The sequence below is a fragment of the Lissotriton helveticus genome, chromosome 5_1 (genome assembly GCF_964261635.1).
Source record: "Lissotriton helveticus chromosome 5_1, aLisHel1.1, whole genome shotgun sequence".
NCBI classification, from domain to species: domain Eukaryota; kingdom Metazoa; phylum Chordata; class Amphibia; order Caudata; family Salamandridae; genus Lissotriton; species Lissotriton helveticus.
In genome coordinates, this window is record NC_136065.1 from 716,779,022 (window position 1) to 716,794,490 (window position 15,469).

General features: G+C 40.7%; 1 protein-coding gene across 3 annotated transcripts in view; it reads right to left on the minus strand.

Moving 5' to 3' along the window:
* PIK3AP1 (phosphoinositide-3-kinase adaptor protein 1) overlaps positions 1–15,469 on the minus strand; it is a 1,822,514-nt gene that overhangs the window by 1,341,468 nt on the left and 465,577 nt on the right. For all 3 annotated transcript variants that reach the window (XM_078643124.1, XM_078643125.1, XM_078643123.1), the window contains exon 5: positions 2,057–2,201. In XM_078643124.1, the coding sequence (XP_078499250.1) occupies positions 2,057–2,201 (145 nt within the window). The remainder of the gene's footprint in view (positions 1–2,056; positions 2,202–15,469) is intronic.

Below are 15,469 nucleotides of genomic sequence, written 5' to 3' on the forward strand. Positions count from 1 at the left end.
TGAAGGTCCTTCCTAATGGCAGAGGCTGAGGTGAGTTTCGGGGCATCAGTGACAAAACGGGCTGCTGCATTTTGAACTATTTGCAGACGCTGTATCTGGGATTTATTAATTCCCAGGTACAGTGAATTACAGTAGTCTAGCCTTGCGGAGATTAAGGCCGTCGTAACCAATTTACGGGCATCGGTGGAAAGATAATGAACCAATCTCCTCAAGGTTCTAAGAACACCACAGCAGGTGGAGGTCATTCTGCTGACTTGTTTTTGAAAGGAGAGTTTGATGTCGAAAATGACACCTAGGTTCCGGGCAGATTTAGAGGGCAGAGGACAGGTTCCTAAAGAAGAAGGCCACCAATCCATTGACCAAATCTCCTCCTTGCCTCCGAAAATCAAATCCTCAGTTTTTTCCCCATTCAATTTAAGGGAGTTCCTCACCATCCAGTTTGCAACCGATTCCATGCAGTTCCTGAAATTACTATATGTAATTTCAACCGTTTGTGAAAGGGAGACCATGATCTGAGTGTCGTCAGCGTAGGAGAGAACTTCCAGCCCAAACGATCTAACAAGCCTGGCAAGTGGTGTAACATAAATGTTAAAAAGCGTGGGGCTCAGGGACGAACCCTGAGGCACCCCGCACTGCACAGGCTTGGCTGGGGAAAGAAAGTCACCCAGCTTGACCTTCTGTGCACGGCCTTCCAGGAAAGATTTTAAGAGACTGAGTGCAGGGCCGTCCACTCCTATCTCCTTGAGCCGTTCGACTAAGATGGAGGGAGATAGAGTGTCGAAAGCGGCAGTAAGGTCGAGCAGGACCAGAAGTGTAGCCTGGCCACTGTCGACCTTAGCACGGATGTTATTGGTGACGACAGTCAGGGCAGACTCAGTACTATGGGACCTGCGAAAGCCGTGCTGAGAGGGATCGAGAAGGCTGGAGCTCTCCAGGAAGGCACTCAGATGGTGGTTTAAATGGGCCTCTAGCATTTTTGCAGGTGCTGGAAGAAGTGAAATAGGCCGGAAGTTTTTAAGGATCCTAGGATCAAGTGAGGCCTTTTTAAGGAGGGGCTTAACAATGGCCATTTTCCAGAGGGTGGGGAAAACACCTTGATGGATGGCTAGATTGGTGACTTCCAGGAACACCGGGAGTAAAAGATTAATGGTGCATTCTACATTGGCTTTTTAGATGCATGATGAATTTTCTTAAATTCATTTGGATTCTTAAAGGGCAGTATAAACATTGGTAAAATCAGGACCTCCATTACATATAGGAATTTAGCTCTGGGCATACAATGACAGTCACCAATAGCATAAATGCATGGTGGCTGACTCATTTGTTTGATGCCATGCCTATTTTAAATAAGCTGTGACGACCTACCCAGCCATAGGCCATGACAATTCTCTTAGGGATTACAGTGCTTGGGGCTGTGGGAATGCTAAAAGTTAGGCCCACCTTATAGTGAACCAAACGTTAGCAATACGTCAGGCAGTACCAAAGGTTCTAACACGATGGCTGGTGTGTTGATGGGTCCCTGTGGACCCCATGCACCCCAGTGGTGAGGTCTAATAGACCCACTACTGGGGAGCACTATGAAGCCCCATATGTTGGGCAATGTCCCACCCACTTGGTATTACACTGGTGGACTGGACATAATATGATCGGATATAACTATTTTCTGCTAATTTTTGTTGACACACTAAGACAGAGAGGGATGAATTTCTACTATCTCAAAGTCAATCAGGAAGGTATTGCCCAGTAGAAAAACGTTCTGCGCCTCTAGACGTTTCTGGGCCACTCAGGATTAAAGGTCAAGTCGAATACAGCAGCATCCAAGCTATCCCCAGAGTTTCTCAAACAAAGGGTCTCTTACGAAGGACAAAGGAAAAACAGCACCATGTGATACAGATAATGATAAGTACTGAATCATTTTTCGTTAATTAAAATATAGGAGGCAAAAATTAATGACTAAATGGCTTAACCAGTCACGCTGTAATACAAAGTGTGTACTATATAACTGTCATTGTACTGAAATGTGAGATGATTATATAAAAAATGTATATTTACTCACCAGGGACATCAAAATAAATGGTGTACTCATTTTCTAGGGTTGCTTGTACGGTAAGTGATGGATGATTAGCCGGGATACATTCTACCTCAATATTTACAGGGATCTCCAACTTACATTTAGTAATAATGAAAACTCTTGTCTCCACCTAAAATTAAAAAAGAGATTAGAATTCCAAACGTGTAAAATAATAATTATTTGCAATTTTTTTCATCCCATATAAAAAAAAATTACCATTAGCGACATTTTCTTTAAATTAGATATTAGTCCCATGAATAGTGAAGCCCTATTTTTTTATTCTGGTTCACACGTGACTCTGAGATGGCTTAAGTGTATTTCATATTACTAAATTTACCTTAAATAGTTGTTGTCTGTTAGATACGTCGGTATGGTAGGTTAGGTTTGTTAGGGTACTTTACTAGGCTAGGTATATTAGAGAAATATGGTAGGCTATGTATAATATTTTCAGCACAGCAGCAATGTGGTACAAGGGTACTGTTGTCAGAATAATTATTGACATAAACATCATGTCCTAAATATTGTGTGCAAATATGTCATCCAATGCAGTTTAATAATAGTAAATGTACAATTAATGCGACAATAATTTTTGCTAATTATATTTAGGACACAATATTTATATCAGACAATATTTCAGTATACGATATTCAGACACACAACCAATAGTAGGCAGGTAGGTTAGCTATGGTGTTTAGATATGGTGTGTGTGGTAGGTTAGTTCTGGTAATTCTGGTAGGTTAGGAACGGTTGGTTAAGTATGATAGGTGAGGAATGGTTGGTTAGGCATAGTAGGCAAGAAGCACAGATATGGAAATAAGGTAAATATGGTATATGTATTGAATGTTAGGTAAGGTAGGTTATTTATAGTAGGCAATTATTATAGATTGGGTATGGTTTGCAGGACAGGTTAGATACGGTTGGTTAGTTATAGTCGGACAAATAATATGTAGGCCTAATAGTAAAGGTTTGTGTTATTAAAGCATGTTCTAGACGCATTGCTTACACACCCTAGCACTGATAAGGGGAAGCACAAACACCTACTGTCATTATTAAAGCACAGTTTTTCGGTTAAGGGTGAACGGTTTTAGTATGATTAAAGTTGTATATTGTTTGTGCCTGATGCTTATAACTCAGCATTAAATATAAAAAAGGCCAAAAAGGACAGGCACGTAAAAGCAGAGAAAAAATGGTTTAATAATCAAATAATGTGTATTTGCGACTTCATGAACAGACTGCATTGTTTAAGCTGTATCCTCCAAGAAGAGCGCTAAGGTAAGGAATTAGAAAACGAAGGTTTCATAGTAAGTGGTGAACATAAAAGGCATGCACAGAAAAACACGACATTGTAGATATTTTTAAAAAAGGGCAAGTAGTTCACTGCATATACAAGAAAGCCTGCATGTTAAAATGGTATTACTTTATGTACAACAAATCTCAAAATCAAACAACAAGTTATAATGGTAGCAAGGTAAAACAAATGACCATGCGACCTGTGCTTATGAAAGGGTAAGGCTTGCAGACAGCAATCGCTTTCTCAGCAAAAACCAAGCATCATCCATTAAAAGGTCGACATGTGAGCAAAGTAGATACATTGAAGAATACACATGGCTGATAATGACAATTTAATGTCACATCTGCAGTTTCAAAAAAGGCTAATTGATTCCCGAATTAATGGGATCTCAAATGGGAAAACGTAACCATACAAAATCCATCAAAAATGCCATTACCTTGTTGTTAGCCCAACCAAAGTTACCAAACAACAAATCGTGAAAACTCATAAAAGTCAATGGCTGAAGGCAACTAAAGGGAACTGACCCAAAGCCCACTCTCTCCCGTTGTACTTCTTCTTATTGTATATTGTTGTAGAATTTGAAACATGAGGACCAAAAGTCAGCTACACCTGTCTGTAGCCAAAATTTAAAAAGGTGAGAAAACGTCTTCAGAATGTAGTTTTACATCACAAAACCCTGGTAAGTAAACTTCTATCACCAAAATACTTTTACGACAAAATTCTACCACTAACACTATTTTTGTCCATAAACTTTTCGTGCAAGTGAAGTTGGGAGATGCTTTTAAACTCAGCAAACATTGCAAACTGTGTGTCTTGTGGGTTGTGCAAATATCACACATACCGTTTCAAAAATGAAGTTTGAAAGTTCACCCATCCCTATTTTATAGTGGACTATTGGGCCACAGTACTGAAACATTTTGCGATTGCAAACCCATTGATTCACAAAAATGTAGGGTTTGCGACTGCAAAGTGACATTTTAGTATTCACTAAGGACCAGATGTACAACCATAACATTTTGTGACTCGCAAATTGTGCTCAATTGTGAGTCACAATTTGCGGATCGTAAAATGCTATGTACAACAGTGTCTGAGACACTGTTTGCGATTCCCAATGGGGTCGCAAATTCCATGCCTCATGAATATTAATGAAGCACTTGCAATTTGTGACCCCATTGGGAATGTCTGGCCCTCCCAGGCATGGTGGCCTGCTGGGCTCTGCAGAACTCCATGTCTGGGACTGCTTTTAAATAAAGCAGTTTTTTTTTAATGCAGGCCCTTTTCCTTAAAGGAAAACGGGATACATTTAAAAATAGAAAAATGAAACGTTTTGGTTTCATTTTTTAAGGGCAGGTAGTGGTCCCTGGGACCACTGCCGGCCCTAAAAAATATTTTACCCTGCATTCAAAAGGGGAAGGGGTCCCCGGGAGACCCCTTCCCTTTTGCGAGTGCTTTACCAACCTTCTGAGAAGGGTGATAAACTGCGACTGTTTTGCGACCGCAATTGCGGTTACAAAACAGTCATACATAGGGATCACACTCACTATTGGGAAGGGAAGCCTTTGGAACGCCCCTTCATTGTAGCGAGTCGCTAGTCCTATTTAGCGAGTCGCATATAAATTGCAACTCGCTAAATAGGGTTAGTACATGGCCCTTTTGTATTCTGCATGCCCAAACCGGTCGTAAACCCGCTTGCGCATGCAAAATAGGGTCGTACATCTGGTCCTAAGGCTTTCAGAGTCACTGGGACCACTGCCTGAACCTAAAAAATATTTTTTTCCTGCATTCACAAAGGGGAAAGCGTCCCTTGGGTACCCCTTTCCTTTTGCGAGTGCTTTACCACCCTTCTGAGAAGGGTGGTAATTGCAACTGTTTTGCGACCGCTAATCCTATTTAGCGAGTCGCAAATAAATTGCAACTCCTAGAGAAATGTGCGCTGCTCCAACCTCCAAAAACAATGAAAAACTTACAGTTGATACTAGGTTTCCTGAATTTCGGAAGAACATACATTCTTAACTACACAGAAAGGGTTAAACCTCTCTATGAATTAATCAAACCTGATTTTAAAACAGTCAATTGGACACAAAATCACACAGAAATTTTGCATTCATTGCAAACAGACATGTTAGCAACTAAACATTTACAAACAAGCGTAAACGTACGCAACTTAGTGATCCGAATCATTCCAGGACAATGCAGATTCAATTCAATTCAATTTATTAAAGTTTAGGAACTCCAATGAGGTCCACTTAAAAATTACACACCAATTAATACATAAAGTGCAATAAAACTATGTGGTAATACAGCGAAACAAGATAGTAAAACATTTCAACATAAAACAGTTTCATGGGATAAAAGTTTGGGATTTAGCAGCCAGCAATGAGGAAACAGGGCCTATCCAGAGTTGTGCAAATAGCAACTAGAAAGCAACCGAGACAACGTAAAGCACTTTTAAGGAGCAAAGTTTGGAATTAGCAGCAAACAATGAGAGAACAGAGCATTTCCTGAACTGTGCAAATAACAAGTAGAAGCAGCCTAATCATGTGCAAGTTTACAATTTGGGATAAAAAGTTAAATAAGCACAGCCTATAAAATAAGGACCAAATAGTGCAAAATACATTCGTAATCAAGAGAGGATAAAATGACTAAAAAGAAGATCAGCTGTTCAGAAATTAAATCCCACTTGGAAAATATACAGTTAAAATATGTACATAAATTCCTTAAAGAAGTTAAACAATTTTGCACACACAGCTTCATTTTTGGATTGAAAAGAAAGTTGTGAGCTGAGGCTACGTCCTTAACACCATTTTGTAAAAACATCGGCCTAAGCCAAAGACGACGATGAAAGGCCAGTGCCGGACAAACAAACAAAACATGATCCAGGTTCTGGATACTCAGCTCACAAAAATTGCAATTTTTTCCATTTTTTGAATTCTGGGACCAATATGCTGTTAAATCATTTAGAGGTAGGAGATTAAATCTAAATAGGGAAAACCAGCGCATTATTCCAGAAAAAATTCTGACAGCGGTTCAAACTGCAGTAGCAAAAGAGAGAGCTCTCGCACAGGGGAAAAGCATTATGGTTGTAACTCCTATGCTGGCCTTAGGGGCAGTGACAAAAGCGAGCATTCCAAATGCTAAAGCTTTACATCCAAGATGGATACAATGGGTTAAATCTCTTGCTGCAAAAGACGTTGAATATGATTTTGATCCTTATTTGAAGACACAAGCATTTCTACAATACGAACAAGAATGTCCACAGCCTACTGAAATTCTGCCTCTAGATTAGTATGAATGTATAATTTACACTGACGGATCAGCTCAACCCGCTACGGAGTAAACAAGCCTATATTGCGGTGTGCGCGATCGTTAAAGGTCGTTGGCGCGATGGCAAATTTTGACCAATGGTCAGTAAAACTCAACACTTAGAAGATAGTACACCTCAGCAAGCTGAACTATAAGCATTCAAGATGGCACTTGAGAATACGGATCAAGAATTCCCCACACTCATAGTGATGGATTCGTATTATCGTGTTCAATCTCACAATGAATACTTGCAGAACAGTCTTCAAAACAGTTTCAAAGATGCAAAAGGTGGAACAATCAAGCATAAAATGCTTTGGGAGCAAGTAGTTCAGTTACGACAAGGACTACAAAACACTCACATGATACATACGCTGAGTCATCGTTCATGTTGAAGGGAATTCATTGGCTGATGAAGCCGCGAAGGCAGGTGTGCCATCGGCTTCCGTAGCTGCAATTACTCATTCAAAAACGAAAATAGATGGCGAAATAATGCAAGCTGTCAATGCTTCAAGCAAAGACAGTGGTAAAACATTACCAAAAGGGTTTCCACTCAAATACTCATATATAACTGATGTAAATAATGTTTAGTTTGCTCGAATCCCAGAGTGGGGGATAGAGTAATTCCAAACATGGAACATAGATTAGGACTAATTTTAGCAGCACATGAAGGGCTTGCCTCTGCACATGCAGGTGTTTCCGCCACAGTATCATTAATAAAACAGAGATACTGGTGGCCGCGCATAAGGAAATAGACCAGAAACTATATTTTGGAATGTGAAATCTGCCAAAAGATGAAAGTCTCTACAGTGAAAGGTCCTGCGCAGATGCCATTGTTAATTTCAGATAAACCATTAGCTTGCGTTTACCTGGACCACTGCGGTCCCTTACAGAGGGATGGTAACTATAAATATATCATGGTCGCAGTGGATTAGTGCACAAGATTCATTTGGATGTGGCCTCAGAGCTCGGCTGACGCTCAAACTGTTATAAAAGATTTGCGAGTCTTTATCGGCACATACGCAGTCGGCACGCTACATTCTGACCAAGGTCCTGCGTTTAGCTCTCGAGCTTACGAGGAGGCCATCGCCAAATTGGGCACTGCATTGCCATATTCTAGTCCATTCCATCCTGAGGGAAATTTGGTTGTGGAGAGAAAAAACTGGGACACAAAGCAATCTATAACAGCTAGGGTATTAGGTTCGGGTGACGGGTGGGTCAAACATCTAATAAGTGTCCAAAGTAGTCTTAACAATCTGCCAAGAAGTTCTCTAGGGGGTATTACACCATATGAAGTACTTTTTGGGACCAGAATGTTAGTATTGGATCTCGATTGTCAGACTTCAGTGGTAGACCAAAAACCCTTTGATATCAAAGACCGTTTGGCTGTTTTACAGGACTTAAATGAAATAAGAACAAAACAAAGTAACGTGTTCCTGAAGCCACCCACCACTGAAGAGAAATGATCGTCCCAGCAAGGCCTGTCTGGATTCCTAAGCTTGGGGATCTAGTCAGAGAAAAGATCGCGGATAAGAAGGAATTTGGGCCTTCTTACAGACAACCAGTACCTGTCCTAGCAATCCATGGATCAAGAACAGTATTACCGCTGCCCCTTGCTGGTAAAAAGGAGAACAGGTTTGTGTCCATCGACCTGGTCAAATCACATCATGTGGCCGATCATAAGCAGCAGGCCAAGTGGACTCCATCAATGTAGCAGACGCCCTAATCTGGCTACTATCCAAGAGGTTCAAACTGAGAGACTCATCACCTTTGAAGAATCAGCAGTGCTGTAGTGTAGTTCCTATCATCCCAATAGGCTCTGCGCATTGGAATAATACCTACAGCAGTAAAGGCCTAGACCAGACGTTAACTAGGTCTACTACTGTCGATACTAGACTTAAAGTTTTGGGTTTGCCAGCTTAGCTCAGAGTTCACTAGAAACTTTCTCGAATGTTCAGGAAAGAATTAACTCCCCTGATTAGACAAGAAGGGATTTAGTTTCTGACAACCATAGAACATGACAACTTTGCTCTCCCCTAATCAAGGGTATATCTCGAGAGTCGTGTGAACAAAAGGCAATTTATTTTACTCAGTCAGTACGTGCATTCTTAGTCTCATCAGAATGTAGAGAAAAGGAAGAGACGGGCGTGTTCAATAAAAAGGTGTTATTTATTGATCAGTCTCTTTTCTCGTACAAGAGAAATGGATCGATATTATTGCGATACTTATAGTTAAGTAAAGTGCATACATTAAAAGCAATAGTATAAAATAATACTGTAAAAACATTGATATGGTTTCTAAGCCATAAGATGTTTTAAAATGAATAAAATATATTACATACACATATACATTTGACTAAACGTACTCAACTGGTGTTTCTAGATACGCCTACCCCGTGTACCTGACCTAAGTCTAATACGAGGGCGGGAATAGAAAGTTACAGTTTAAGTTAAGTTTGTTTTTGCCAAGTGAATAACTTAAGAATTCTCTGTGAGGGGTTATTCAGTTCTGTACCTGGAAGTTAGGATGAATGAGGAATGGTATCTCTCTCTCTGGTCTCGATATTCCAGGCTGCCTGCGAGGGCTACCCAGAAACGCCGGGGCTGGATTTCTCGGCAGGAGAAGTCAGCGCGTCAGGAAGGCGGGGCTGCTGCCAGCGGGGTCTGCTCTGCTCTTGGCTTCGGCAAGTATGGCTGCTCCGTCTCGTCACCACGTGTGTGTTTGCATAGGGCAAGATCGGTAATATTTATACCTTTAAGGTGCCGAGATTGACGTAAGGATGGACATAGATACGTCAATAAGGATGTCATACGACTTGCTCGTTAGCACATTCTTTTACTGAAGTTCTCTGTGAAATCAAAACAATGGCCGCAGGGTTTTGCCCAGGTTGTCATAGGTTTGATTTGTTATGAGAACTCCGTATGCCTTATCAGGGGCTGGAGGAATATCGCTTGTCTAATTAGATCACAAGCGTTATGACCTAATCAGATAACACGTTCCTGTGCCGTAGTGTGACTGCGTCAGATAACGGTATCTGCATCATGGGGATTTTCTGCCTCATGGGCTGATTACTAGTTAACTTGTTAGTTTACTAACCAGAATAGGGTCAGGAATAGGGGGATCGATTCAGAACCTATAGGAATACATCACACCCACTCCACGCTAACTATGTACATATTTACTAATCTATGCATAGTATAACATAGTACAACATACTATAGAGTATAGTGTATACCTTACCACCCCAAAATACATAAATGCATTTTGAAATTTTTCAAATATACGGAAAAATTGCAGACATATGTATTGTATGCACTCAAGCTGTAGAATAATACCAAAGTAATCGCATTTGTATACATTATTGCTTATTTGGTATATGAGAATTACACATGAAATGGCTTCTTAATACAGAAAAAAAGTTCGAGACCATTCCATCACAGAATAAAATATTTATGAACGTATCAGCGGGCAGCTAATGTCTATAAGCTATCTAAAATTTAGAAACCTTAGTTCTTTAAGAATAGTTCTTACTTTAAGCAGAAGATAGTGTCCCGAAAAATATGCAAAAATATTTGGGGCTGCTGAAAAATTGCTGTCCGTGAACTGGAGGGAAAATCTGTTCATGTGACTTTATTTTTAAAGTTGAAGGCCGAATTCAGGGAACGCCGTGTGCGAGCTTGCTCAAAAGTCTCTATTTCTGTTCTGGAGAGAACATCATATCATTCAGGCTTTCGAAAAAAACTGTCAACAGCTTCCTGGGAAAGTTCCACTAAATCGGAAATAGGTGTAATCATGCATTCTTGCGCATGATTATCTCCATTGACATTCTGATTTGCATTGCTGACAGAAGGTCGTACCTGTTCGATGCTGCTTTCATCTTGAACTTCACTACCCATCAATCGTAGTGGTGAAGCTTCCACGAATGCCGTCATCAGGATTGGTAGCCTTTGAGGGCAGCACAAAGCATGAACCTTGATCGGGCTCAACAATGTTTCTGCATCCATTGGCGCATCCGATTGTAGCGTCAGACAGGTGTCTAACACGCATTCTTCTCCGCATAGCAGACACCTCAATACAGGTAAAACACATCTTTGCCACATTGGTCGAAATGATAGAAACCAAGTCATGTTCAGGTCTCTAAGCCGGGAGAGTCCCAGGATTTTTGATATCCGGTCCCGGTATCCAATGGCTAGGATTGTTTCTTCCCTTGTCGCAAGAGTTTTGTCTGTGACATGGGTTGCCATAACGAAAAATAAGGACTAAGAATAGGATTCCTGCAATTAGTCCCAGGATCAGGGGAAGTCCGCCAAAAATCGAATGGACGAAATCTGGAAAAATACCCAGTATGGCTTTGAATGGTGTTAATGCCATCGAAAATACTGTCTTAAATACCTTTGAGACCCCATTGGTATCAGAAATATTTAAGATTTCATTCAGGATTTCCGCGAAATGTACGGGGGAATTAGTTGATAATAATGTATGTATCTCTGCAGTCGTCCTTGCGACTTGTAGATCATACGTTTCTTTTGATGACGAGAGCCTGGTAGGCGTCTGAAGAAGCACTGTTTTCATTCTGCTTAAAGTATCTATTCGAATAGAAGTAATTTTCAAATCGGGCCATGCCCTTGCCTCCCTGTCTGGGAAGGAGCTGGGGAACAATGAGCGTCCACAGCACTTGACCTTCGCAGTCGTAGTTACTAGATAAGGAGTCCCGGGCATAAGACTACAACATTTGCGGTCTACAATAAGAATGTAACTCCCATTATAGAGTCTTTGAAAGAATGGTTCTATTTCTGTTGCAGGTGTGCCTTGCTGGTGACATGAAAGGTTGTATGAATTCCCTTCACAGGCTCCATGCAAACTAATTCCGTTACACAGAAGCGTGCCGCTTAGTGACATCGCACAATTATTGCCACTAAGAAACACTTTCTGTCCTTTATTACTGACACATGCATGTGAATAGGGCAGGTTCCATGTTGTTTTAAGGTATCCTTTTCCCAATTTCTCGTACATGCCAGCCTGTATATATTTTTGGCAGTATTGAAACCTGAAGGTTGAGATTGGAATATTTATTATCCCATGTATTATCCATTCACTGACAGGTCGTTCTGACATTGTCACTGGTAATCTCTCAAGTTTCTCAATGCTCAGGATTGTATAATCAGCACCCTTTTGTGCCATACTGATTTGTCTATCAGTAAGGTTAAAGATTTGGAATAGTGACGTTGTGTTGATTAAACGCAAAGGCACATAGCCTGAACGCAGATTTTTTAACGTCCAGCCAAGCTGTACAATAGAATGCAATTGTGACTGACCGTGTTGTAATAACAGTAAGTCCTGCGATAATATGTCGATTGCTGAAGACACAATGCTGTCCAAAGAAAAAATTCTGGAGGACAGAGTCATTAACCCATTGTCCACTACAGAAAGTGATTTTTCCAAATTAATACGGTCAATTTCCCGTATTCTCTCTGCTGTTTCAATTTGAGTAACCTTCCAGGCCTCATTGTATGCTGCATATACAGAGGCTGCTATGAAACGCTTTTGACGCTGTTTGCGTGGTCCCAAAGTGAAATCACGCAAGTCAGCACCATCAGTACGTAAAGTTAGGTGTTGCTTAATTTCTGCCAGTGTGGAAGTTTGTAGCCATTGAAGGCATAATTTGCCCACACTGTAGGTTGTTATTATCCCTGGGTGATGTCTTTGAGGATATCTAGGGTCTGGCCTGGTCATTTTGAACCCCTGTGTTTTGTTCAGGAATCTGTCTTGACAGTTATTAGTATCTGTGGGCCAGATCAACCACTGTTTCCAATCAGGATGTGTTCTGTTTTGGTTTAATATATGGTTTACGTCTATCTCTTCCTCTGTAGAAGTGTTGCTAAACATTGTTGGCTTTGTAATAGACGGTTTATTTAAATCTTTGATTTTGGCTAGGCCAAGACAGGTGGTTTGTTGAACAGTGTCATTTAAAAATATCATTTGTTCTGGGATCATGCAGGCTCTAAACAAAGCTTCTATACCCTGTACTTGCCATTCTTTTGTACCCCAAACACTTTTCAATTCAACATTTTTGTCCCAATAATCAAAACCAAAAGTATTCATTTTTTCAAAGAATGAGTCTGAATATAACAATTTTGTGTTGGTTATCATGGTCTTGGTCCCTGTTTTGTTTGACAATTTAAAATAAAATGTTTCAGCATTACTTGTGTTAAAACCTGTAAAATATGAATATTTGTCGTAAACGGTTCTTGAGCTCCCTTTTGGAGGTGTTGCACAGTGTTCCCATTGATTATAATTTAAAACATTTCTAGGTTGTGCAGATCTATGTAAAAAATGGTTACCATAGTGGTTATAACAGTACATACTATCATAATTTGTAGAACCCTGCAAATAATCATGTTTGGTAAATTTAGCAGACATTACTAAGTCAGACATCATATTATTAATGCTTTCGAAGTCCCAATCATCAGCAAATGAGCTTGGTTTTACAAAGTCACTCAAGGAGATCTTAATTTGGTGTGGATATTTCAGGATCTCGACCGGACCATAAATTTCATAGTCAGTGTTGTCCCAAGCTACCCCACCAGGTATCGGATTGGCTGTGAAGTTGGCTGAAGAAAGTTCTCTTTTCTTGACGTGTGAAGATGTGTGTGGTTTGAGGATCAAGTTGATTTTCTGACTTGCTGTGTCCATTTTAGCATATTTTCCCTCAATGAAGCGTCCCAATGTTAGTATCATGATGAGCCAAAGTATGAGGATAAATGCACCAAAACCCACCCAAAATTCAATCCATGGAGAAATCAGATATGTTTCTTTCAGTTGTTTCAAAAGTTCCTTAGCTTTATCTTTAAAGGTTTTTGATGATGGCTGTGTCTTTGATTCACTGAAGCCTTCAGAGGAATCATCGAAGTTTATGAAGTAGCCGGATGCAGTTCTGTCAATTGTTCCAATTGCTTCAGGATTTCTGTTTCTTGCATTTTCGTTTGGTACTTCATTATAGATTGGTGTGTCTCTGCTAAATGTTTTTATTTGGGTTTTCAGAGGTCTGAGTTCTATTGCATTGTTGCATAGTCCTTGTTGTTTTTCTGTAGGCGTTTCGAATGTGATGAGCCTCTTTGTTAGGACCTCTGTACTGGTAGCAAACCTTGGTGTTCTGCTACTTATTGGGAGTCCACTTGGCCTACTGTTTGTTATCGGCCACATGATTGTGGTTTTACCAGGTCGATGGATACAACTCGGTTCTCCTTTTTACCAGCAAGTGGCGGTAGTACAACTGATCTTGTCCCGTTGACAGACAAGACAGGAACTGCTTTTCTGTAAGAAGGCCCAAATTCCTTCTTTACCGCGATCTTCTCCCTGACTAGATCCCCGACTTTTGGAATCCAGACAGGTCTTGCTGGGACAGGTGGTGGTTCTTCAGTGGTTGTTGGCTGTTGTTTCAACTTTATGTTGCTCAGGTCTTTTCTTGTTTTGTTTAAGTCCTGCAAAATAGCCAAACGGTCTTTGATATCAAAGCTTTTTTCTTTCACCACTGAAGTCTGACTATCAATGTCAGAGATCATCATCCTAGTTCCAAATAATAATTCGTACGCACTGAATCCCTTCAGAGAATTTCTTGGCAAGTTATTGAGACTACGTTGGACACTTATTAGATGTTTGACCCACCCAGCTCCCGAACCTAATACCTTCGCCGTTATAGATTGCTTTATGTCACGGTTTTTTCTTTCAACAATTCCGTTCCCCTCAGGGTGAAATGGACAAGAGTACCGCAATTGCACGCCCATGCTGACCATGGCCTCCTTATAAGCCCGAGAGCTAAAAGCAGGACCGTGGTCTGAATGCAGCATGCCAATTGCGTATGTGCCGATAAAGACTCGCAAATCTTTTATAACAGTTCTGGCGTCAGCCGTTCGCTGGGGCCACATCCATATGAATCTCGTGCATGAATCCACTGCGACCAGGATATATTTATAGTTACCATCCCTTTGTAAGGGACCACAGTGGTCTAGGTAAACACAGGCTAATGGTTTATCCGAGATTAGAAGGGGCGTCTGAGCTGGACGTCTCACAGTTGATACTTTCATTTTTTGGCATATCTCACATTCTAGAACATAGTTCCTTGTTTGTCTTCTCATTTGTGGCCACCAGTATCTCTGTTTTAATAATGATACTGTGGCTGAGACGCCAGCATGGATAGAAGCAAGCCCTTCGTGTGCCGCTATTATTAGTCCTAACCTATGTTCCATGTTTGGAATTGCCCTATCCCCCACTCCAGGGAGTCGAGCAAAAGGAACATTGTTTCATCAGTTCTGTATGAGTATTTTACTGGAAAGCCTTTCGGGAGTGTTTCTATCGAATCCTTTTCTGAAGCTCTGACAGCTTGTAATATTTCGCTGTCTATTTTTGTTTTTGACCGGGTGATGGCAGCTACGGAAGCCGTTTGCACAGCTGCCTTCGCGGCCTCATCAGCCAATGAATTCCCTGCAACGTGAACGCCATCACGCTGATGACTCAGTGAATGAGTCACGTGAGTCTTTGGTAGTTCTTTTTGTAAAAGAGCTATTTGTTCCCAGAGCAGTTTCTGCTTTATTGGTGCATCTGTGTTATCTTTGTAACCGTTTTGAATCCATGTCTGCAAATCCTTGTTATATGATTTGACGCAGTAATATGAATCTGACACTATAAGTGTCGGGAATTCGCGATCCGCATTATCTAGCGCCATTTTCAAAGCTAATATTTCAGTTTGTTGTTCTGAATTAGTTTCCACTGAGTGTGTCTTTGTTAATAGAGGTTTTAGTTTACCTCCG